The sequence below is a fragment of the Salmo salar genome, chromosome ssa16 (assembly GCF_905237065.1).
Source record: "Salmo salar chromosome ssa16, Ssal_v3.1, whole genome shotgun sequence".
NCBI classification, from domain to species: Eukaryota; Metazoa; Chordata; class Actinopteri; order Salmoniformes; family Salmonidae; genus Salmo; species Salmo salar.
This window is the reverse complement of record NC_059457.1, coordinates 71,701,177-71,719,351: the sequence shown is the minus strand read 5'-3', so window position 1 is coordinate 71,719,351 and position 18,175 is coordinate 71,701,177. Positions and strand designations below refer to the sequence as shown.

Below are 18,175 nucleotides of genomic sequence, written 5' to 3'. Positions count from 1 at the left end.
AGTAATTATCGAGGTGAGCTAGCCAGCCGCGACGCGGCGCCAGACTTAGTCAACACACCTAGTCATCATTAACCCACTGCTAGCTAGCCAACCGTTACCGACTAGCAGCGCTGTAGATACTTATACATTACAACGGAACGATTTGACTAGTGCAGTGTTAGCTAGCTAGCTACTTAGTTGTCTTTGTCATAGCTTGATAATTGTGTAGTTTAGTAATTATCGAGGTTAGCTAGCCAGCCATGAGGTTAGCTAGCCAGCTATTTCCATCCCCCGCGACGCCATTTTTCCTAACCCAGCCAACTATTACCGACGAGCAGCATTGTAGAAACTAAATACATTACAAGGAACGTCTTGATTAGTGTTATGTTAACTAGCTAGCTACAAAGTTGCTTTGTATCATGACAAGGTGTAGTACTGAAACTATCGAGGTTACCTAGCCAGCTACACGTTCAAAGTAAACAACGCAGCCACTGCTAGCTAGCCTACTCCACCAGCCAGCAGTACTGTATCATTTTCGTCATTTTAGTCAATAAGATTTTTGCAACGTAAGCTTAACTTTCTGAACATTCGAGACGTGTAGTCCACTTGTCATTCCAATCTCCTTTGCATTAGCGTAGCCTCTTCTGTAGCTTGTCTACTATGTGTCTGTCTATCCCTGTTCTCTCCCCTCTGCACAGGCCATACAAACGCTCCACACCGCGTGGCCGCTGCCACTCTAACCTGGTGGTCCCAGCGCGCACGACCCACGTGGAGTTCCAGGTCTCCGGCAGCCTCTGGAACTGCCGGTCTGCGGCCAACAAGGCTGAGTTCATCTCAGCCTATGCTACCCTCCAGTCCCTAGACTTCCTGGCGCTGACAGAAACATGGATTACCACAGATAACACTGCTACTCCTACTGCTCTCTCCTCGTCTGCCTACGTGTTCTCGCATACCCCTAGAGCATCGAGACAGCGGGGTGGCGGCACTGGAATCCTCATCTCTCCCAAGTGGACGTTCTCTCTTTCTCCCCTGACCCATCTGTCTATCTCCTCATTTGAATTCCATGCTGTCACAGTTACCAGCCCTTTCAAGCTTAACATCCTTATCATTTATCGCCCTCCAGGTTCCCTTGGAGAGTTCATCAATGAGCTTGACGCCTTGATAAGTTCCTTTCCTGAGGATGGCTCACCTCTCACAGTTCTGGGTGACTTTAACCTCCCCACGTCTACCTTTGACTCATTCCTCTCTGCCTCCTTCTTTCCACTCCTCTCCTCTTTTGACCTCACCCTCTCACCTTCCCCCCCTACTCACAAGGCAGGCAATACGCTTGACCTCATCTTTACTAGATGCTGTTCTTCCACTAATCTCATTGCAACTCCCCTCCAAGTCTCCGACCACTACCTTGTATCCTTTTCCCTCTCGCTCTCATCCAACACTTCTCACTCTGCCCCTACTCGGATGGTATTGCGCCGTCCCAACCTTCGCTCTCGCTCTCCCGCTACTCTCTCCTCTTCCATCCTATCATCTCTTCCCTCTGCTCAAACCTTCTCCAACCTATCTCCTGATTCTGTCTCCTCAACCCTCCTCTCCTCCCTCTCTGCATCCTTTGATTTCCTCTGTCCCCTATCCTCCAGGCCGGCTCGGTCCTCCCCTCCTGCTCCGTGGCTCGACGACTCACTGCGAGCTCACAGAACAGGGCTCCGGGCAGCCGAGCGGAAATGGAGGAAATCTCGCCTCCCTGCGGACCTGGCATCCTTTCACTCCCTCCTCTCTACATTTTCCTCTTCTGTCTCTGCTGCTAAAGCCACTTTCTACCACTCTAAACTCCAAGCATCTGCCTCTAACCCTAGGAAGCTCTTTGCTACCTTCTCCTCCCTCCTGAATCCTCAAATTTCTCAAACATAGAACTATCTTACACCCTTTGAAAGATAAACATCTCCTTAATCTAACCACGTTGTCCGATTTCAAAAAGGCTTTAGCTAACCTCGAAAGCATAAAGTTAGATTATGTTAGGACAGTACATTGAAAATAGCTGTGTGTAATGTTTTGTCAATGCAAAGACAGGCGTCACCAAAAGCAGAAAACCAGCTAAAATTATGCACTAACCTTTGACAATCTTCATCAGATGACACTCCTAGGACATTGTTAGACAATACATGCATTTTCTGTTCTATCAAGTTCATATTTATATCCAAAACAGCATTTTACAATGGCGTTGATGTTTAGAAAATATTTTCCCTCCAATACCGCCAGTCAATCAGCACAACAAATTAAATAATTACTATTCGAAACCATTGGTAAAATATTATATTGTCATTCAAAGAATTATAGATTAACATCTCGTGAACGCAACCGCATTGCCAGATTTAAAAATAACTTTACTGGGAAATCACACTTTGCAATAAACGAGGTCCTGTGCTCAGAAAAATAGGCTTGGCGATACAGACTAGGCGCCATGTTGGAGAGATCTAAAATACTATGTAAATATTCCCTTACCTTTGATTATCTTCATCAGAAGGCACTTCCAGGAATCCCAGGTCCATAACAAATGTAGTTTTGTTCGAAAAAGCTCATAATTTATGTTCAAAAAGCTCCGTGTTGTTAGCGCGTCCTGTAGGCTACTCAAAAACATGAACGTCGCCCGCCGGACTTGTCTTCACCAAAGAGGGGAAAAAAATATTTACGTTCGTTCAAACATGTCAAACATTGTATAGCATAAATCATTAGGGCCTTTTTCAATCAGAACTTCAATAATATTCAAGGAGGACGATTGCATTCTCTTTTAAAACGTATTGGAACGAGAGTACCCAAACATGCACTCGCGCACCAGAGTAGTATAGGCCATCCGCTTATGACCAACTTTCCAAGTCTCTTGTTCGGTCAGTTTTCACAGTAGAAGACTCAAACCACTTTGTAAAGACTGGTGACAACTAGTGGATGGCGTAGAAAGTGCTCAATGATTAATAAGTCTGAATGGTGTCTGAGTATAACAGAACTCATATGGCAGTCAAAACCCTGAGACAAATCCTAACAGGAAATGGAAATCTGATGTGTGGAATCACTTCAAGCCTTTGCCATTGAAACACACAGGGACTTATTAATCATTTAGCACTTCCTAAGGCTTCCACTAGATGTCAACAGTCTTTACAAAGTGGTTTGAGTCTTCTATGGTAGAAACTGACCCAAAGAGAGGCTTGGGAAGTTGGTCACAGGGGGAGGGCCATTACTACTATGACACGGGCGCCCATGGGAATATTATTGAAGCTCTGGTTGAAAAAGGCCCTAAAGATTTATGTTATACAACGTTTGAACGAACGTAAATATAACATGTATCGCCTAGCCTATTTTTCTGAGCATAGCACGTAGTTTATTGCAAAGTGTGATTTCCCAGTAAAGTTATTTTTAAATCTGGCAATGCGGTTGCATTCACGAGATGTTACGCGCCGATGTAAAATGCTTTTTTTATATATAAATATGAACTTTATCGAACAAAAAATGCATGTATTGTGTAACATGATGTCCTAGGAGTGTCATCTGATGAAGATTGTCAAAGGTTAGTGCTGCATTTAGCTGTGTTTTGGGTATTTGTGATGCATGCTAGTTGCTTTGAAAATGGCAGTGTGATTTTTTTTTGGCAGGGTACTCTCCTAACATAATCTAATGTTTTGCTTTTGCTGTAAAGCTTTTTTGAAATCGGACAACGTGGTTCGATTCAGGAGAGGTGTATCTATAAAATGGTGTAAAATAGTCATATGTTTGAGAAATTGAAGTTATAGCATTTATGAGGTATTTGTATTTCGCGCAACGCGATTCCACTGGCTGTTGACTAGGTCCCACGTTCCCAGACAGGTTAAAGGGTTAAAAGTAAGCCTTTCCTAAAGAACTAACCAACAGCGATAAACTGACTCGGACAGACCATGTCTTTGTCTCGTTACATAATGAAGTAGCAACATACAGTGTCGGCAGGACAAACGAACGCCTTGTTGGGTATCAGAGTGACAAAGCTGTTATGGGGAGTCAAGTGCTTAACTTGTGTTTCCGACAGAAGTCTTGTATTATGTCCCTTTCCTGGTGTTTGTGTGGGGGCTGCCTGCCACCAGCAATCAGCTGTGAAAGTGCTGACCTTTGTTAGACTTCACCCTGTGTGTGTGTGCGCCTGTCTGTATCTCTGTATGCCTGTATGCCTGTGTGTGTGTGTGTGTGTGTGTGTATGCCTGTGCGTGCGTGCGTGCCTTGCATATGTGTATCTAAGCCAAAAACACAACTAGCCCACGGAGTGTGAAGGAGAAGAGAGTAGTCTAGCTATAGCCAAGCAGACAGACGGCTCTCCATAATCCCTGGCTGTCCCGTGTGTGGACAGAAGGAAGGGGGGAGGACAGACGTGCCACAGCACCCACACAGCTAATCATGTCCTCTGAAAACAACACTGAACCAAGCCCCAGTTACTCATGACACCCCAAATACAGTACATAAAGCATCAATGTGATACAACTGGTGGATTTCAACCTAAAAACAGTACAGCAGCACTTTCTCTTGGAGATAGCACCGGTTCTGATTCTGGCCTAGAAGAAAACGGCACAAGAATCTAAGGAGGACTCATATAAGTCAATTGGGAGTGTGACCAGGAGTTGTGTGTGAGGGACATGGTCAAAGGGATCTGTCTTTTGGCTCTAGCGGTCATGTTTCCCAACATCCATGTGACTGAGCCAGTAGGGCAGAGCTAAATGTGGACGGCCAAATGCCACAGAGGCCCTGCATGAATAGAGTGGTGATAAAGGGAAGGCCTATTGGGCCACACAGTTTGCTTGTGTGTGTGTGTGTGTGTTATGAGAGAGAGTTCTAGAGAAGTTAGTTGAGTCACTTTTCAGTCAGAATCTTTATGCTGTTGCTCGTCATGGCATCTCTCCATGTTGCTTAGAGGATGAGTCTTTTCTCAGACAACCCCCTCAGTAAATGTGCAGCTGTTTGTCCATAAGCTGTTTACAAAGGCTTTGCTGAGAGGAGAGGAGGCCTCGCACAAGCGTACACACACAGGACTGCTCTCCTTTAGTCAGAGAGGAGTTGCTAATCTGGCCCGCTGGGCTCTGAGCAGCTGTCTGTCCGGCTGATTAACCCCCCTACTGGGGAGAGAGGGGAGGACCCCCACCTACACATGTACTCAGGATCAGGAGGCGCTCCACTCAGACTCATAGAACAGGGGTGTGTTCAGTTCGCTTTAACGTTTGCTACGTTGCGGAACAGTTTGTAATGAACGATACATTTTTCCAAAACGTTCTGGTATGTACTTGAACAGACAGATACGTTTGCACCGTTCGGTGGGTGTGGCTTGAAGCATTGAGTGATATTTAAAAGGACAGGGGTGCATTTCGAACGCACAATCCAACGCCTCCCTGTTTTTCAACTGGTTGTTCAGTACAGCACCGTTTCAGTTCAATTAAACAACATTACATTTTTGTACTGAACGCAGCCCTGGACAGTGCAGCGCTGGGCAGGCTAGAATGTTAACTAGGGCCCAGTCAGTTCATTTGGACTTCAACAGGCAGGCGTGAGGATAATGGATTAGAGGTCGACCGATTATGATTTTTCAACACCGATGCCGATTATTGGAGGACCCCCCAAAAAAAGGCGCTACCGATTAAATCGGCCGATTTTTTATTTTATTTATTTGTAATAATGACAATTACAACAATACTGAATGAACACATTTTAACTTAATATAATACATCAATAAAATCAATTTAGCCTCAAATAAATAATGAAACATGTTCAATTTGGTTTAAATTATGCAAAAACAAAGCGAGCCTTAGGTCATTAACCTGTTATGGCTAGGGGGCAGTATTTTCACAGCCGGATAAAAAACGTACCCGATTTAATCTGATTATTACTCCTGCCCAGAAACTAGAATATGCATATAATTATTAGCTTTGGATAGAAAACACTCCAAAGTTTCTAAAACTGTTTGAATGGTGTCTGTGAGTATAACAGAACTCATTTGGCAGGCCAAAACCTGAGAAGATTCCATGCAGGAAGTGCCCTGTCTGACAATTTCTTGCCCTTCTTGATTATCTCTATCCATTACAGAGGATCTCTGCTGTTACGTGACACTTCCTACGGCTCCCATGGGCTTTCAGAAGGCGGCAAAAAGCTGAATCGTGGCTTTGCAGGCTCTGGCTGAAAAAAAAGTAGCGCGTTTGGGTAGTGGCTGGTTACAGTACTGTGAGACTCAGGCGCGTGCCCGCGTCGACCCCATGCCTTGTTTTCTTTCGTCTGTTTACCTAAACGCAGATTCCCGGTCGGAATATTATCGCTTTTTACGAGAAAAATGGCATAAAAATTGATTTTAAACAGCGGTTGACATACTTCAAAGTACGGTAATGGAATATTTAGAAATCTTTTGTCAAGAATTGCGCCATGCTCGTGACCCTTATTTACACTTCGGATAGTGTCTTGAACGCGCGAACAAAACGCCGCTATTTTGATATAACGATGGATTATTTTGGACCAAACCAACATTTGTTATTGAAGTAGCAGTCCTGGGAGTGCATTCTGACGAAGACAACAAATGTAATCAAACTTTTGTAATAGTAAATCGGAGTTTGGTCAGGGCTAAACTTGGTGGGTGTCTAAATGGCTAGCCGTGATGGCTGGGCTATCTACTGAGAATATTGCAAAATGTGCTTTCACCGAAAAGCTATTTTAAAATCGGACATATCGAGTGCATAGAGGAGTTCTGTATCTATAATTCTTAAAATAATTGTTATGTTTTTTGTGAACGTTTATCGTGAGTAATTTAGTAAATTTACCGGATGTTTGCGGGGGGGTATGCTAGTTCTGAACATCACATGCTAATGTAAAAAAGCTGGTTTTTGATATAAATATGAACTTGATTGAACAAAACATGCATGCATTGTATAACATAATGTCCTAGGGTTGTCATCTGATGAAGATCATCAAAGGTTAGTGCTGCATTTAGCTGTGGTTTTGTTTTTTGTGACATTATATGCTAGCTTGAAAAATGGGTGTCTGATTATTTCTGGCTGGGTACTCTGCTGACATAATCTAATGTTTTGCTTTCGCTGTAAAGCCTTTTTGAAATCGGACAGTGTGGTTAGATTAACGAGAGTCTTGTCTTTAAAATGCTGTAAAATAGTCATATGTTTGAAAAATGGAAGTTTTCGGATTTTAGAGGAGTTTGTATTTCGCGCCACACCCATCATTGGATATTGGAGCAGGTGTTCCGCTAGCGGAACGTCTAGATGTAAGAGGTTAATATGGTCGAATCCGGAAACTATCATGTTTATTCTTTCAGTGAAATACGGAACCGTTCCATATTTTATCTAACTGGTGGCATCCATAAGTCTAAATATTCCTGTTACATTGCACAACCTTCAATGTTATGTCATAATTACGTAAAATTCTTGCAAATTAGTTCGTAACGAGCCAGGCGGCCCAAACTGTTGCATATACCCTGACTCTGCGTGCAATGAGCGGAAGAGAAGTGACACAATTTCACCTGGTTAATATTGCCTGCTAACCTGGATATCTTTTAACTAAATATGCAGGTTTAAAAATATATACTTCTGTGTATTGATTTTAAGAAAGGCATTGATGTTTATGGTTAGGTACAGTCGTGCAACGTTTGTGCTTTTTTCGCCAATGCGCTTTTGTTAAATCATCCCCCGTTTGGCGACATTGGCTGTCTTTGTTAGGAAGAAATAGTCTTCACAGTTCGCAACGAGCCAGGTAGCCCAAACTGCTGCATATACCCTAACTCTTGTTGCAGTGGTGACACATTTTCCCTAGTTAAAAGAAATTCATGTTAGCAGGCAATATTAACTAAATATGCAGGTTTAAAAATATATACTTGTGTATTGATTTTAAGAAAGACATTGATGTTTATGGTTAGGTACAAGTTGGAGCAACCTTTTTCGCGAATGCACACCGCATCGATTATATGCAACGCTGGACAGGCTAGATAAACTAGTAATATCAACCATGTGTAGTTAACTAGTGATTATGATTGATTGTTTTTCATAAGATAAGTTTAATGCTAGCTAGCAACTTAACTTGGCTTCTTACTGCATTCGCGTAACAGGCAGGCTCCTCGTGGAGTGCAATGTAAAGCAGGTGGTTAGAGCGTTGGACCAGTTAACCGTAAGGTTGCAAGAATGAATCCCCAAGCTGACAAGGTAAAAATCTGTCGTTCTGCCCCTGAACAAGGCAGTTAACCCACCGTTCCTAGGCCGTCATTGAAAATAAGAATGTGTTCTTAACTGACTTGCCGAGTTAAAAAATATTTATATTAAAAAAAATATGGCCCCATTTATTTATTTATTTAATAAATATATATATATATAATTTAAAAAAATGGCAAATTGGTGGCCAAAAATACCAATTACTGATTGTTATAAAAACTTGAAATCGGCCCGAATTAAATCGGCCATTCCGATTAATCGGTCGACCTCTATAACGGATGCTGCTCCAACTTTGTGTTGTTGGTTTATCTATGTGATATGGCAGAGCTCACCAAGGCCCTCAGAGCTCACTATGGCCTTGAGAGCTTTCACTAGTAGACAGAAATAGACCGGAAAACAAAGCTAGCCATCCGCCACTTACAGCCCCTCACCCTTCTTTCACAGGATGTTGACACAGCCCATTTATATGGGCCCAATTCACACTCAGGCCCTTCTGCAGCAAACAAGGCAGAGAAAACAGGCGCGTCCCTGCAGGGGCCCCTTCCTGTCAGGTCTTTCGGGGCGTTGGTCAGAGTGTGGGAGTTCTTATGTCAAATGAATAATGCAGATTATTCAGTATAGGCTACCCCAACCCCCCTGACCTCACACTGTTACCGCTACCCCAGAGGTGGGCTACCAGCACAGCAAAACGCAGGCCTGGCCTGGGGTACAAAACAAGCACAAGGCCTCTCAGCACTACTTAGCAGCCTGCCATTCTGAGTTATGAGCCATTTGACTTCCTAAAGCCATTTTGAACATATTAAAATTTTCCATCCTCAGAGCAATTTTAAAAACAGGATAACTAACCCCATCATGAATTGTAGCTGGGTTAACCTAGAGGCTAAGCCCCGTCTAAGCTGGGGGAGGGGTTCTAAGCTAACATATGGAATTGTTTTAAGATGGTCAAACCAATAATTATTTAGATATTTGATTTTGAATTTTAAGACCCCTTAAGGTATCCCAAAAAATACAAGCTCTGTTAGGTTGGATGGGGAGCGTAGCTGCACAGCTATTTTCAAGTCCGGGCTCTGGCTGGGCCACTCAAGGACATTCATAGACTTGAACAGAAGAAACTCCTGCGTTGTCTTGGCTGTGTGCTTAGTGTCGTTGTCCTGTTGGAAGGTGAACCTTCAGCCCAGTCCGAGGTCCTGAGCGCTCTGGAGCAGGTTTTCATCAAGGATATCTGTACTTTGCTCCATTCATCTTTCCCGTGATCCTGACTAGTCTCCCAGTCCCTGCTGCTGAAAAACATCCCCACAGCATGCCTCTGCCACCACGTTTCATCGTAGGAATGGCGTCAGGTTTCCTCCAGACGTGACGCTTGGCATTCAGGCCAAAGATTTCAATCTTGGTTTCATCAGACCAGAGAATCTTGTTTCTCATGGTCAGGGTCCTTTAAGTACCTTTTGGCAAACTCCAAGTAGGCTGTCATGTGCCTTTTACTGAAGAGTGGCTTCTGTCTGGCCACTACCATAAAAGGCCTGATTGGTGGAGTGCTGCAGAGATGGTTGACCTTCTAGAAGGTTCTCCCATCTCCACAGAGGAACTCTGGAGCTCTGTCAGAGTGACCATCGGGTTTTTGGTCACCTCCCTGACCAATGCCCTTCTCCCCCGATTGCTCAGTTTGGCCGGGCGGCCAGCTCTAGAAAGACTTGGTGGTTCCAAACTTCTTCCATTTAACAATGATGAGGCCCTGGGGACCTTCAATGCTGCAGAAATGTTTTGGTACCCGTCCCCAGATCTGTGCCTCGACACAATCCTATCTCGGAGCTCTACGAACAATTCATTCGACCTCACGGCTTGGTTTTTGCTGACATGCACCGCCAACTGTGGGACCTTATATAGACAGGTGTGTGCCTTTCCAAATCATGTCCAATAAATTGAATTTTCCACAGGTGGATTCCAATCAAGTTGTAGAAACATCTGAAGGATGATCAATTGAAACAGGATGAACTTGATTTCAAGTCATAGCAAAGAGTCTGAATATTTATGTAAATTACTTTTGTTTTTAATAAATTTGATATGATTTCTAGAAACCTGTTATCACTTTGTCATTATGGGGTATTGTGTGTAGATTGCTGAGAATGTTTTTTTAGAATAATGCTATAATGTAAGAAAATGTCTAAAAAGTCAAGGGGTCTGAATACTTTCCAAATGCACTGTATGTTAATTAGATTGCCGTGGGGGCATGGAAATTGTAGGCTAAGGATTAATGGATAAATGAAACTTATGGATATTCCAGATCAGAATTCAGCCACCCTGAATTCCCCTTGGTGGTTTTTAAGAGCCTTTGAGTGGCCCCTGGGTGGCTGACAAACTCTGGGGGACATATTATTCTCTAGTGCCTTCGACAGTGACATTGTCCTTATAGAAAAGGTTGCCTGGCCTGTTCCTGCTGTGTACTGTGTCGGGACGGTGCGCTGATGACTCAGGAGACAGAGTCAGAGGATGACGACATCATCAGTGCATGTCTGCGCCTCTCTCTACTGCCATTCCCCCACCACCCAAGATTCCCAATATATCCACAAGGAGAGAGGAGTGTGTATAGCTAACTGCCGTCTTAATAATTTGACAAGAGACAAAACCAGCCCTCCTTAACTCCAGTCTCAGGCAAGAACAGTTCCCCTAACAGGGCTTCCAAAACGCTCTCTCCCCTACAAAGTTCTCCTCCAGGGACCGTAAACCAAACCCCTTATCATAACTGAGCATAAAAATCAAAGCAGGAGTTGTGCAACAGAACCACATGACTCATCCTCTAGCTCCATGTCCCGACCTGCTTCTTAAGACATGAACAGAGAAACTAGGAGAAACAGTGAGAATGTTCACTGGATATCTGACACCATGCACTGCATTTAACGGTTTGTTTTGGCGTCTCTTGTACAGCAGAGGGCCCTGGTATTCTCGCTGTCCAATTAGCTGGAAACAATAGCAGCAGTGTTGCAGAGCCTCTGGCCCTGTGTCTGTGCCTGAGATGGGCTGAGAGTCTACGAGTCAGACGTACACACAGGCCTACACTACATCACACCATGGGTCTTGGAAGGGAACCATCAAGGGCAAGGGTGAAGGAGGGTGGGAGGTACAAGCACATACACACTTCCTGTACACCCAAGACACTAGTCTTATCCAGAGCATCTTAGACAGTCAATAGTCAGGTCAGTGCATGTGGCCCCAAGTAGGAAGTCAACCCACATCCCTTGTGTTGCCAGCAGTACAAACTAAGCTCCCATCGACTGGACAGGAAGCAGTCTGACCAATGAAGACCACAGATGGTTTTGAATTGGTTATCTCGTCCTTTCCACTGCATTATAATTCAGTTCATAGTTCAGTTTCTGGGTTCTTACCGGTTTCGGCATGTTTGTCTCCTCTCCTCCCTTCACCCGGCAGCTGAGAAGACAACTCACAGGACGGATAGCTTCCCTGTTTCACAGGACCTGGGAGACAGAGAAGATCAGTTCAGTTATGGGGACATTGTAGCAGATCTAATGCAGGTAGAACAGCTGATGCAACGCATGGATGAGACAGAAAAACCAGGGCAAAGGGGAACGGATGAAAGAGAGGAAAGGGAGTTTAGGACAGTGGGTAGAGAGAGGGTGACGATGATATTGTCACTGTGGTGTCAGGGTACCAAAGGACAGAAATAAATAAGGACGATTTCTGATGCATTTCTGAGTTTTCCGCACATGCTCAATAATTTGTCAAATATGAAACCATATTTTTCTTTCATGCACAAATCAGTTTGGGATTCCCTCCGGATATCATACATGATATGGCCAGATATTGAGTCATTAGATATCCTGAGAGAGGCCTATGTGGACATCTTATTTTCTCTATATAATGACAAATACTGACAGTAGGCCTGCAGAGTATATTTTCTCGGCACAAGCAATGCATATGCCGAGGTTCATAATCAGTATTCTGATATGCTAAATAAGGACAATTTCTGGTGCTTATTTGAATTTTGAGGACATGTTCAATAATTTGACAAATATTAAATCCATATAATTCTTTGACACTTGCTGAACTTTTTGTATTCCATCTACATAAAGGCACACGTAAACCGTGAGGTAAAGGCACATGCAAACCGCAAGGTAAAAGCACTAACTGGTAGCCTAGCAACAAGAATCACCCTTTTTCTGATGTGGAGAGTCTGATGTCATTTTTTAGATTGCAAACAGTGTGTGGTCTAACTGACAACTGGAGAAACAAAGAAATTAGAAAATGTTCCAAAAATACCTCAAATAAGTTAAAGCTAAAGTGAGTATCTAATTTGAGATGTTTTATTTATCTTAGTAACTAGAATCAAGAAAGTTAGCTTTTACACTCCCCCCTAATTAGCTAACTGGTAGCCCAGCTAGCTAAAAAATAACATTTCTTTCCCTTCAGGGAATACGTTTGGGTGTATTTTGTATTACTGGTTAATATAAGATAGCTAACCAGCAACTTGGCTAGCTAGTTTGTACCAGTTCGCTTTCTCGTCATGAATGAAGCAGGTACGTAGCTACCTTGTTGGTTATGCGAAATGACAATATTTTCTTGCAATATCGACACAATTGTGATGAATGATTTATGCATTGACAGTTTGGAGTGGATCACAAAACAACACTATCACCACGTAGGGTCTGGACTGCCAGGGACCGCCCCTGACAACCCAATCTGCACCCATCGCATCCATTGTCCTTAACAAACAGGGCTGGAAGGGGGATTGAGGGTGTGCAACTTTTATTTTCTGTTAAATAAATCAAATACCTTTTTAGCAAAGATTGGCCTACGTTTCTATCTTTACAGAAAACAGGTGTTCTGATTGGAGCTCTGGATTTGCTATGCTGCATTTTTTTTTAAACAGAAATAGCAGATTTCTTTGGATTAAATCGGACAACATTTGCTTTCCCGTACCTTGTAGCCAACTACTGAATATGGTGCTGTATGCTCAGATATGTCGCCTTCATGTGAAGAAGCACAATGATTTTCGGTGCCTGAACAGGTCAAATCATTTGGATGCTGGACATTGATCATGAGTCTGATTTAGTCCATTTTCGATCAGACATATGAGGATGAATATTACATATCATGTAAGGATATCTATTGAAATGAATCATTTGGGGATAAGTATGGATCCATAAAATGATCAGGTAATGACTACAGATATGATACATTTCAGAAAGTATGTTCATGCCTAAGCATAAAGGCTTAGATATGTCAGCATGTGAACACATATCCTTTCCTGAGTTAACCTGTTATGGCTAGGGGGCAGTATTTTCACGGCTGGATAAAAAACGTACCCGATTTAATCTGATTATTAGTCCTGCCCAGAAACTAGAATATGCATATAATTATTAGCTTTGGATAGAAAACACTCCAAACTTTCTAAAACTGTTTGAATGGTGTCTGTGAGTATAACAGAACTCATTTGGCAGGCAAAACCCTGAGACATTTTCTGACAGGAAGTGGATACCTGATGTGTTGTATTACCTTTAAACCTATCCCATTGAAAAACACAGGGGCTGAGGAATATTTTGGCACTTCCTATTGCTTCCACTAGATGTCACCAGCCTTTACAAAGTGTTTTGAGTCTTCTGGAGGGAGATCTGACCGAACAAGAGCCATGGAACGCCCATTAGACACCTGGCGCGCGAGTTCATGTTGGGTACCCTCGTTCCAATACGTTATAAAAGAGTATGCATTCGTCCACCTTGAATATTATTCATGTTCTGGTTAAAAAAGGCCCTAATGATTTATGCTATACAACGTTTGACATGTTTGAACGAACGTAAATATATTTTTTTCCCCTCGTTCATGACGAGAAGTCCGGCTGGCTTAGATCATGTGCTAACAAGACGGAGATTTTTGGACATAAATGATGAGCTTTTTTGAACAAAACTACATTCGTTATGGACCTGTGATACCTGGAAGTGACATCTGATGAAGAGAATCAAAGGTAATGGATTATTTACATAGTATTTTCGATTTTAGATCTCCCCAACATGACGTCTAGTCTGTATCGCAACGCGTATTTTTCTGGGCGCAGTGCTCAGATTATTGCAAAGTGTGATTTCCCAGTAAGGTTATTTTTAAATCTGGCAAGTTGATTGCGTTCAAGAGATGTAAATCTATAATTCTTTAAATGACAATATAATATTTTACCAATGTTTTCTAATTTTAATTATTTAATTTGTGACGCTGACTTGACTGCCGGTTATTGGAGGGAAACGATTTCCTCAACATCAATGCCATAGTAAAACGCTGTTTTTGGATATAAATATGAACTTGATAGAACTAAAAATGCATGCATTGTCTAACATAATGTCCTAGGAGTGTCATCTGATGGAGATTGTAAAAGGTTAGTGCATCATTTTAGCTGGTTTTATGGTTTTGGTGACCCTGTCTTTGAATTGACAAAACATTACACACAACTCTTGTAAATGTACTGTCCTAACATACTCTAAATTTATGCTTTCGCCGTAAAACCTTTTTGAAATCGTAAAACGTGGTTAGATTAAGGAGATGTTTATCTTTCAAAGGGTGTAAAATAGTTGTATGTTTGAAAAATTTGAATTTTGACATTTATTTGGATTCAAATTTGCCACTCTTGAAATGCACCTGCTGTTGATGGAGTGCACCACGGGTGGGACGCTTGCGTCCCACCTAGCCCATAGAGGTTAAACAGCGGTTGACATGCTTCGAAGTACGGTAATGAAATATTTAGAAATCTTTTGTCACGAAATGCGCCATGCGCACGACCCTTATTTACCATTCGGATAGTGTCTAGAACGCACGAACAAAACGCCGCTATTTGGATATAACGATGGATTATTTTGGACCAAACCAACATTTGTTATTGAAGTAGAAGTCCTGGGAGTGCATTCTGACGAAGAACAGGAAAGGTAATCAAACTTTTCTAATAGTAAATCTGATATTGGTGAGGGCTAAACTTGGTGGGTGTCTAAATAGCTAGCGCTGTGATGCCGGGCTATCTACTGAGAATATTGTAAAATGTGCTTTCACCGAAAAGCTATTTTAAAATCGGACATATCGAGTGCATAGAGGAGTTCTGTATCTTAATTCTTAAAATAGTTGTTGTGTTTAAAATTGTGAACGTTTGTGAGATTTAGTATTCTGAACGTCACATTTGCTAATGTAAAAAAGCTGGTTTTTGATATAAATATGAACTTGATTGAACAAAACATGCATGCATTGTATAACAATGTCCTAGGGTTGTCATCTGATGAAGATCATCAAAGGTTAGTGCTGCATTTAGCTGTGGTTTTGTTTTTTGTGACATTATATGCTAGCTTGAAAAATGGGTAGTCTGATTATTTCTGGCTGGGTACTCTGCTGACATAATCTAATGTTTTGCTTTCGCTGTAAAGCCTTTTTGAAATCGGACAGTGTGGTTAGATTAACGAGAGTCTTGTCTTTAAAATGCTGTAAAATAGTCATATGTTTGAAAAATTTAAGTTTTCGGATTTTAGAGGAATTTGTATTTCGCGCCACGCCCATCATTGGATATTGGAGCAGGTGTTCCGCTAGCGAAACATCTAGATGTAAGAGGTTAAAATGTTCTACAAATATGTAAGCGGGTGCATGCGCATCATGGGCATGTCTTGAAGGGATCTCACCCCAGATATCTCCCTGGACTCATACAGTAGTAGGGAGATTTCTGAGGTCTGGATTGGATGCCTGTAGAAAGTGTCCCATTAGGAGGAATATCCTATCAGAATATATGAAATGAAGGACATGCGTTTCTGGAGCATGTCTACTCCTTATATCTAATGAAATGTCAGATATCCGGATATATACAGATAAAGACACCCCCTGATATTGACCCTTTTTGCCCAGTGCTGCTTTTCGACTAACACCAGTGTTAGGGCTTCTGCAGGCAATCCATCCAAAACAGTTCCTGCATATATTATGACAACATTTTGTGACGTTTTTGTTGGTTTTGGTAATTCATTTTTGGTTGTTCGTGCACACAAACATTTTGAGACAAGCCGAAGTAGGCAGCCGAAGTCGAGGCCCCTTCGTAGGTGATTGGTCAACAGTAGGGATTATTCAATTAAGTGTTTGTTGCCATTCAACAAGATGCGACTTGCTTTCATGCAAATGTTTTCACTTGAGAAATACTGCTCCAAACATCCTTGGCAAAAAAGTCAAAATGAATTACAGATTAATTGAGTTATTTTAGATGAATTCTAACTATTTTGAGGAAGCATATATTGGCTACGGCATCTCAAAATGCACAAACAGTACTATTGGCGATTTTTTTCTAGTTTTCGAGAAAAGGTCTTTTAAGGGACTATGCGAGCACACTCGTTCGGTTCAACCAGCCGAGTTCGACTGGCGCCTAGCCGAACTGAAGCATGAAGTGATGACGCCTTTACACTTAGTGAATACTGATGTTATACTGGGAAATGTAGTTTTCATAGCTAGGGCTGACAATGAGGATTTGTGAAGAGCAGAATCAACAACCTCTGCATAATTTATACAGTTGCTTTGTGGAAAGGTGTTAAAGTTCACAGTTAGCCATTGTGATGTAAAAGACAGCTTTGGCCCCATGTGAGGGCAGGTCAGCTGGAGCTATGGCCCACTGAGACAGGGGCGCTGGCAGTGTAGATGGAAACAGAAAAGCCTGTGCCTTTTGGGTAATGGAGGGATAAAATGGAGAGAAGTTAAATCTGCTTTATGTTTGGTTTGCTTGCCAATGACACTAACGATAACGAATATCGCGATACTGGTATCGTCCCGGCCCTATCAGACTGTCAGTGATAAGTTGTAACATTGTTTGCACCTCTGATGCAATGCATTGAGTCATGGGCAAACACTCCCAATATTTGGTTAATTTCAAGTGCATGTTCATTACCATTAATGACCCTCAACATGTTTCATGTAGATGGTACATTTAGTTAAGTTTAGTAAGATAGACGTGTAAAGCACTTATGTACAGTTGGTGATTATTTTGTGGGAAAAAAATATGGTCATGTGTAAAAAACGTTGGGTAGGACCGGTGTTTATGGCACTGGGGTAACGTTACTTAAGTATTGGCGCCTGTAGAAAGTAACGGCATTATTTGTAGGCTAGGCTGTAATTTATGGACCGTGATCGCGTCGAGCAATATTGTTTCAATCATTGCAACACTGGTTACACTACTCACCGGCCCGCCTCCCTTTGCAATAGATGACAACCTTCGAAACGCGCCAATGCTACATTGTAACAGGTTAACCATACTAATGAAACAAAATTATACTTGCTAATAATGATACACTATGGCTAAGGAAAACTGGAATTATATTATAGGCTACGTTTCAGGTCTAATAACACGAGGCAGTGCATGCCAGACTAACAAAAACGTTAATGCAAACAAGATAAGTTAAGTCAGGTTTTGAAATCTTCGCGAGACAGATGTGACCGCGTGTCCCATAGCCTAATGTTGTGCTTTCATCTAAGTGCAAACTCTTACTGCGCAAATAATAAAAGTAGCTTATCTCCCAAAAAACGGTGTTCAGAGACAAAGACTGTTAATTCTCTCACACGTATCAGTAATAGTTTAAAATTAAGGCCTGCCTTAGCCAACTTTTACAACACGCAGAGTACACAAACATCGCCCCTTTTTCATCAGCTTGCAGAAGCTCTTCTAAGGAGACAGACAAACTCACCTCTGGTGAAGGACTACGGCTTCAAAGACCGACAAAATCCTGAGTATTGAATGCTTTCGGGTTATCCACGCTGTAAACTAAACGACTATATTAAATGAACTCTTGTCGCCTCCAATTTTCTCGTGAAGCCTGTTAGAACGGACATGAGTGAGAAAACCGTGCAATTGAGATCCACCGTAAGGCGATTGGTGAAGACATTCAATATGGCCGTCGGACTAGTCGAGACCAGGCGTGGTTGATTTAATATGTGGGGGTACCCGCTCTGCTCTGCTCAGCAGCAGCGATGAGAACTCCCCCAACTTTAAAATAGAG

At 42.3% G+C, this 18,175-nt stretch overlaps 1 protein-coding gene across 2 annotated transcripts in view; it reads right to left on the bottom strand.

The window, feature by feature from the left end:
- LOC106574536 (radixin) overlaps positions 1-18,146 on the bottom strand; it is a 35,622-nt gene extending 17,476 nt beyond the window's left edge. For both annotated transcript variants that reach the window (XM_014150485.2, XM_014150487.2), the window contains exons 1-2: positions 17,864-18,146; positions 11,555-11,644 (exon numbers count right to left, since the gene is read on the bottom strand). In XM_014150485.2, coding sequence (XP_014005960.2) covers positions 11,555-11,566 — 12 coding nt within the window. In that variant the 5' untranslated portion in view covers positions 11,567-11,644; positions 17,864-18,146. The remainder of the gene's footprint in view (positions 1-11,554; positions 11,645-17,863) is intronic.
- Between the last annotated feature and the right edge of the window lie 29 nt (positions 18,147-18,175).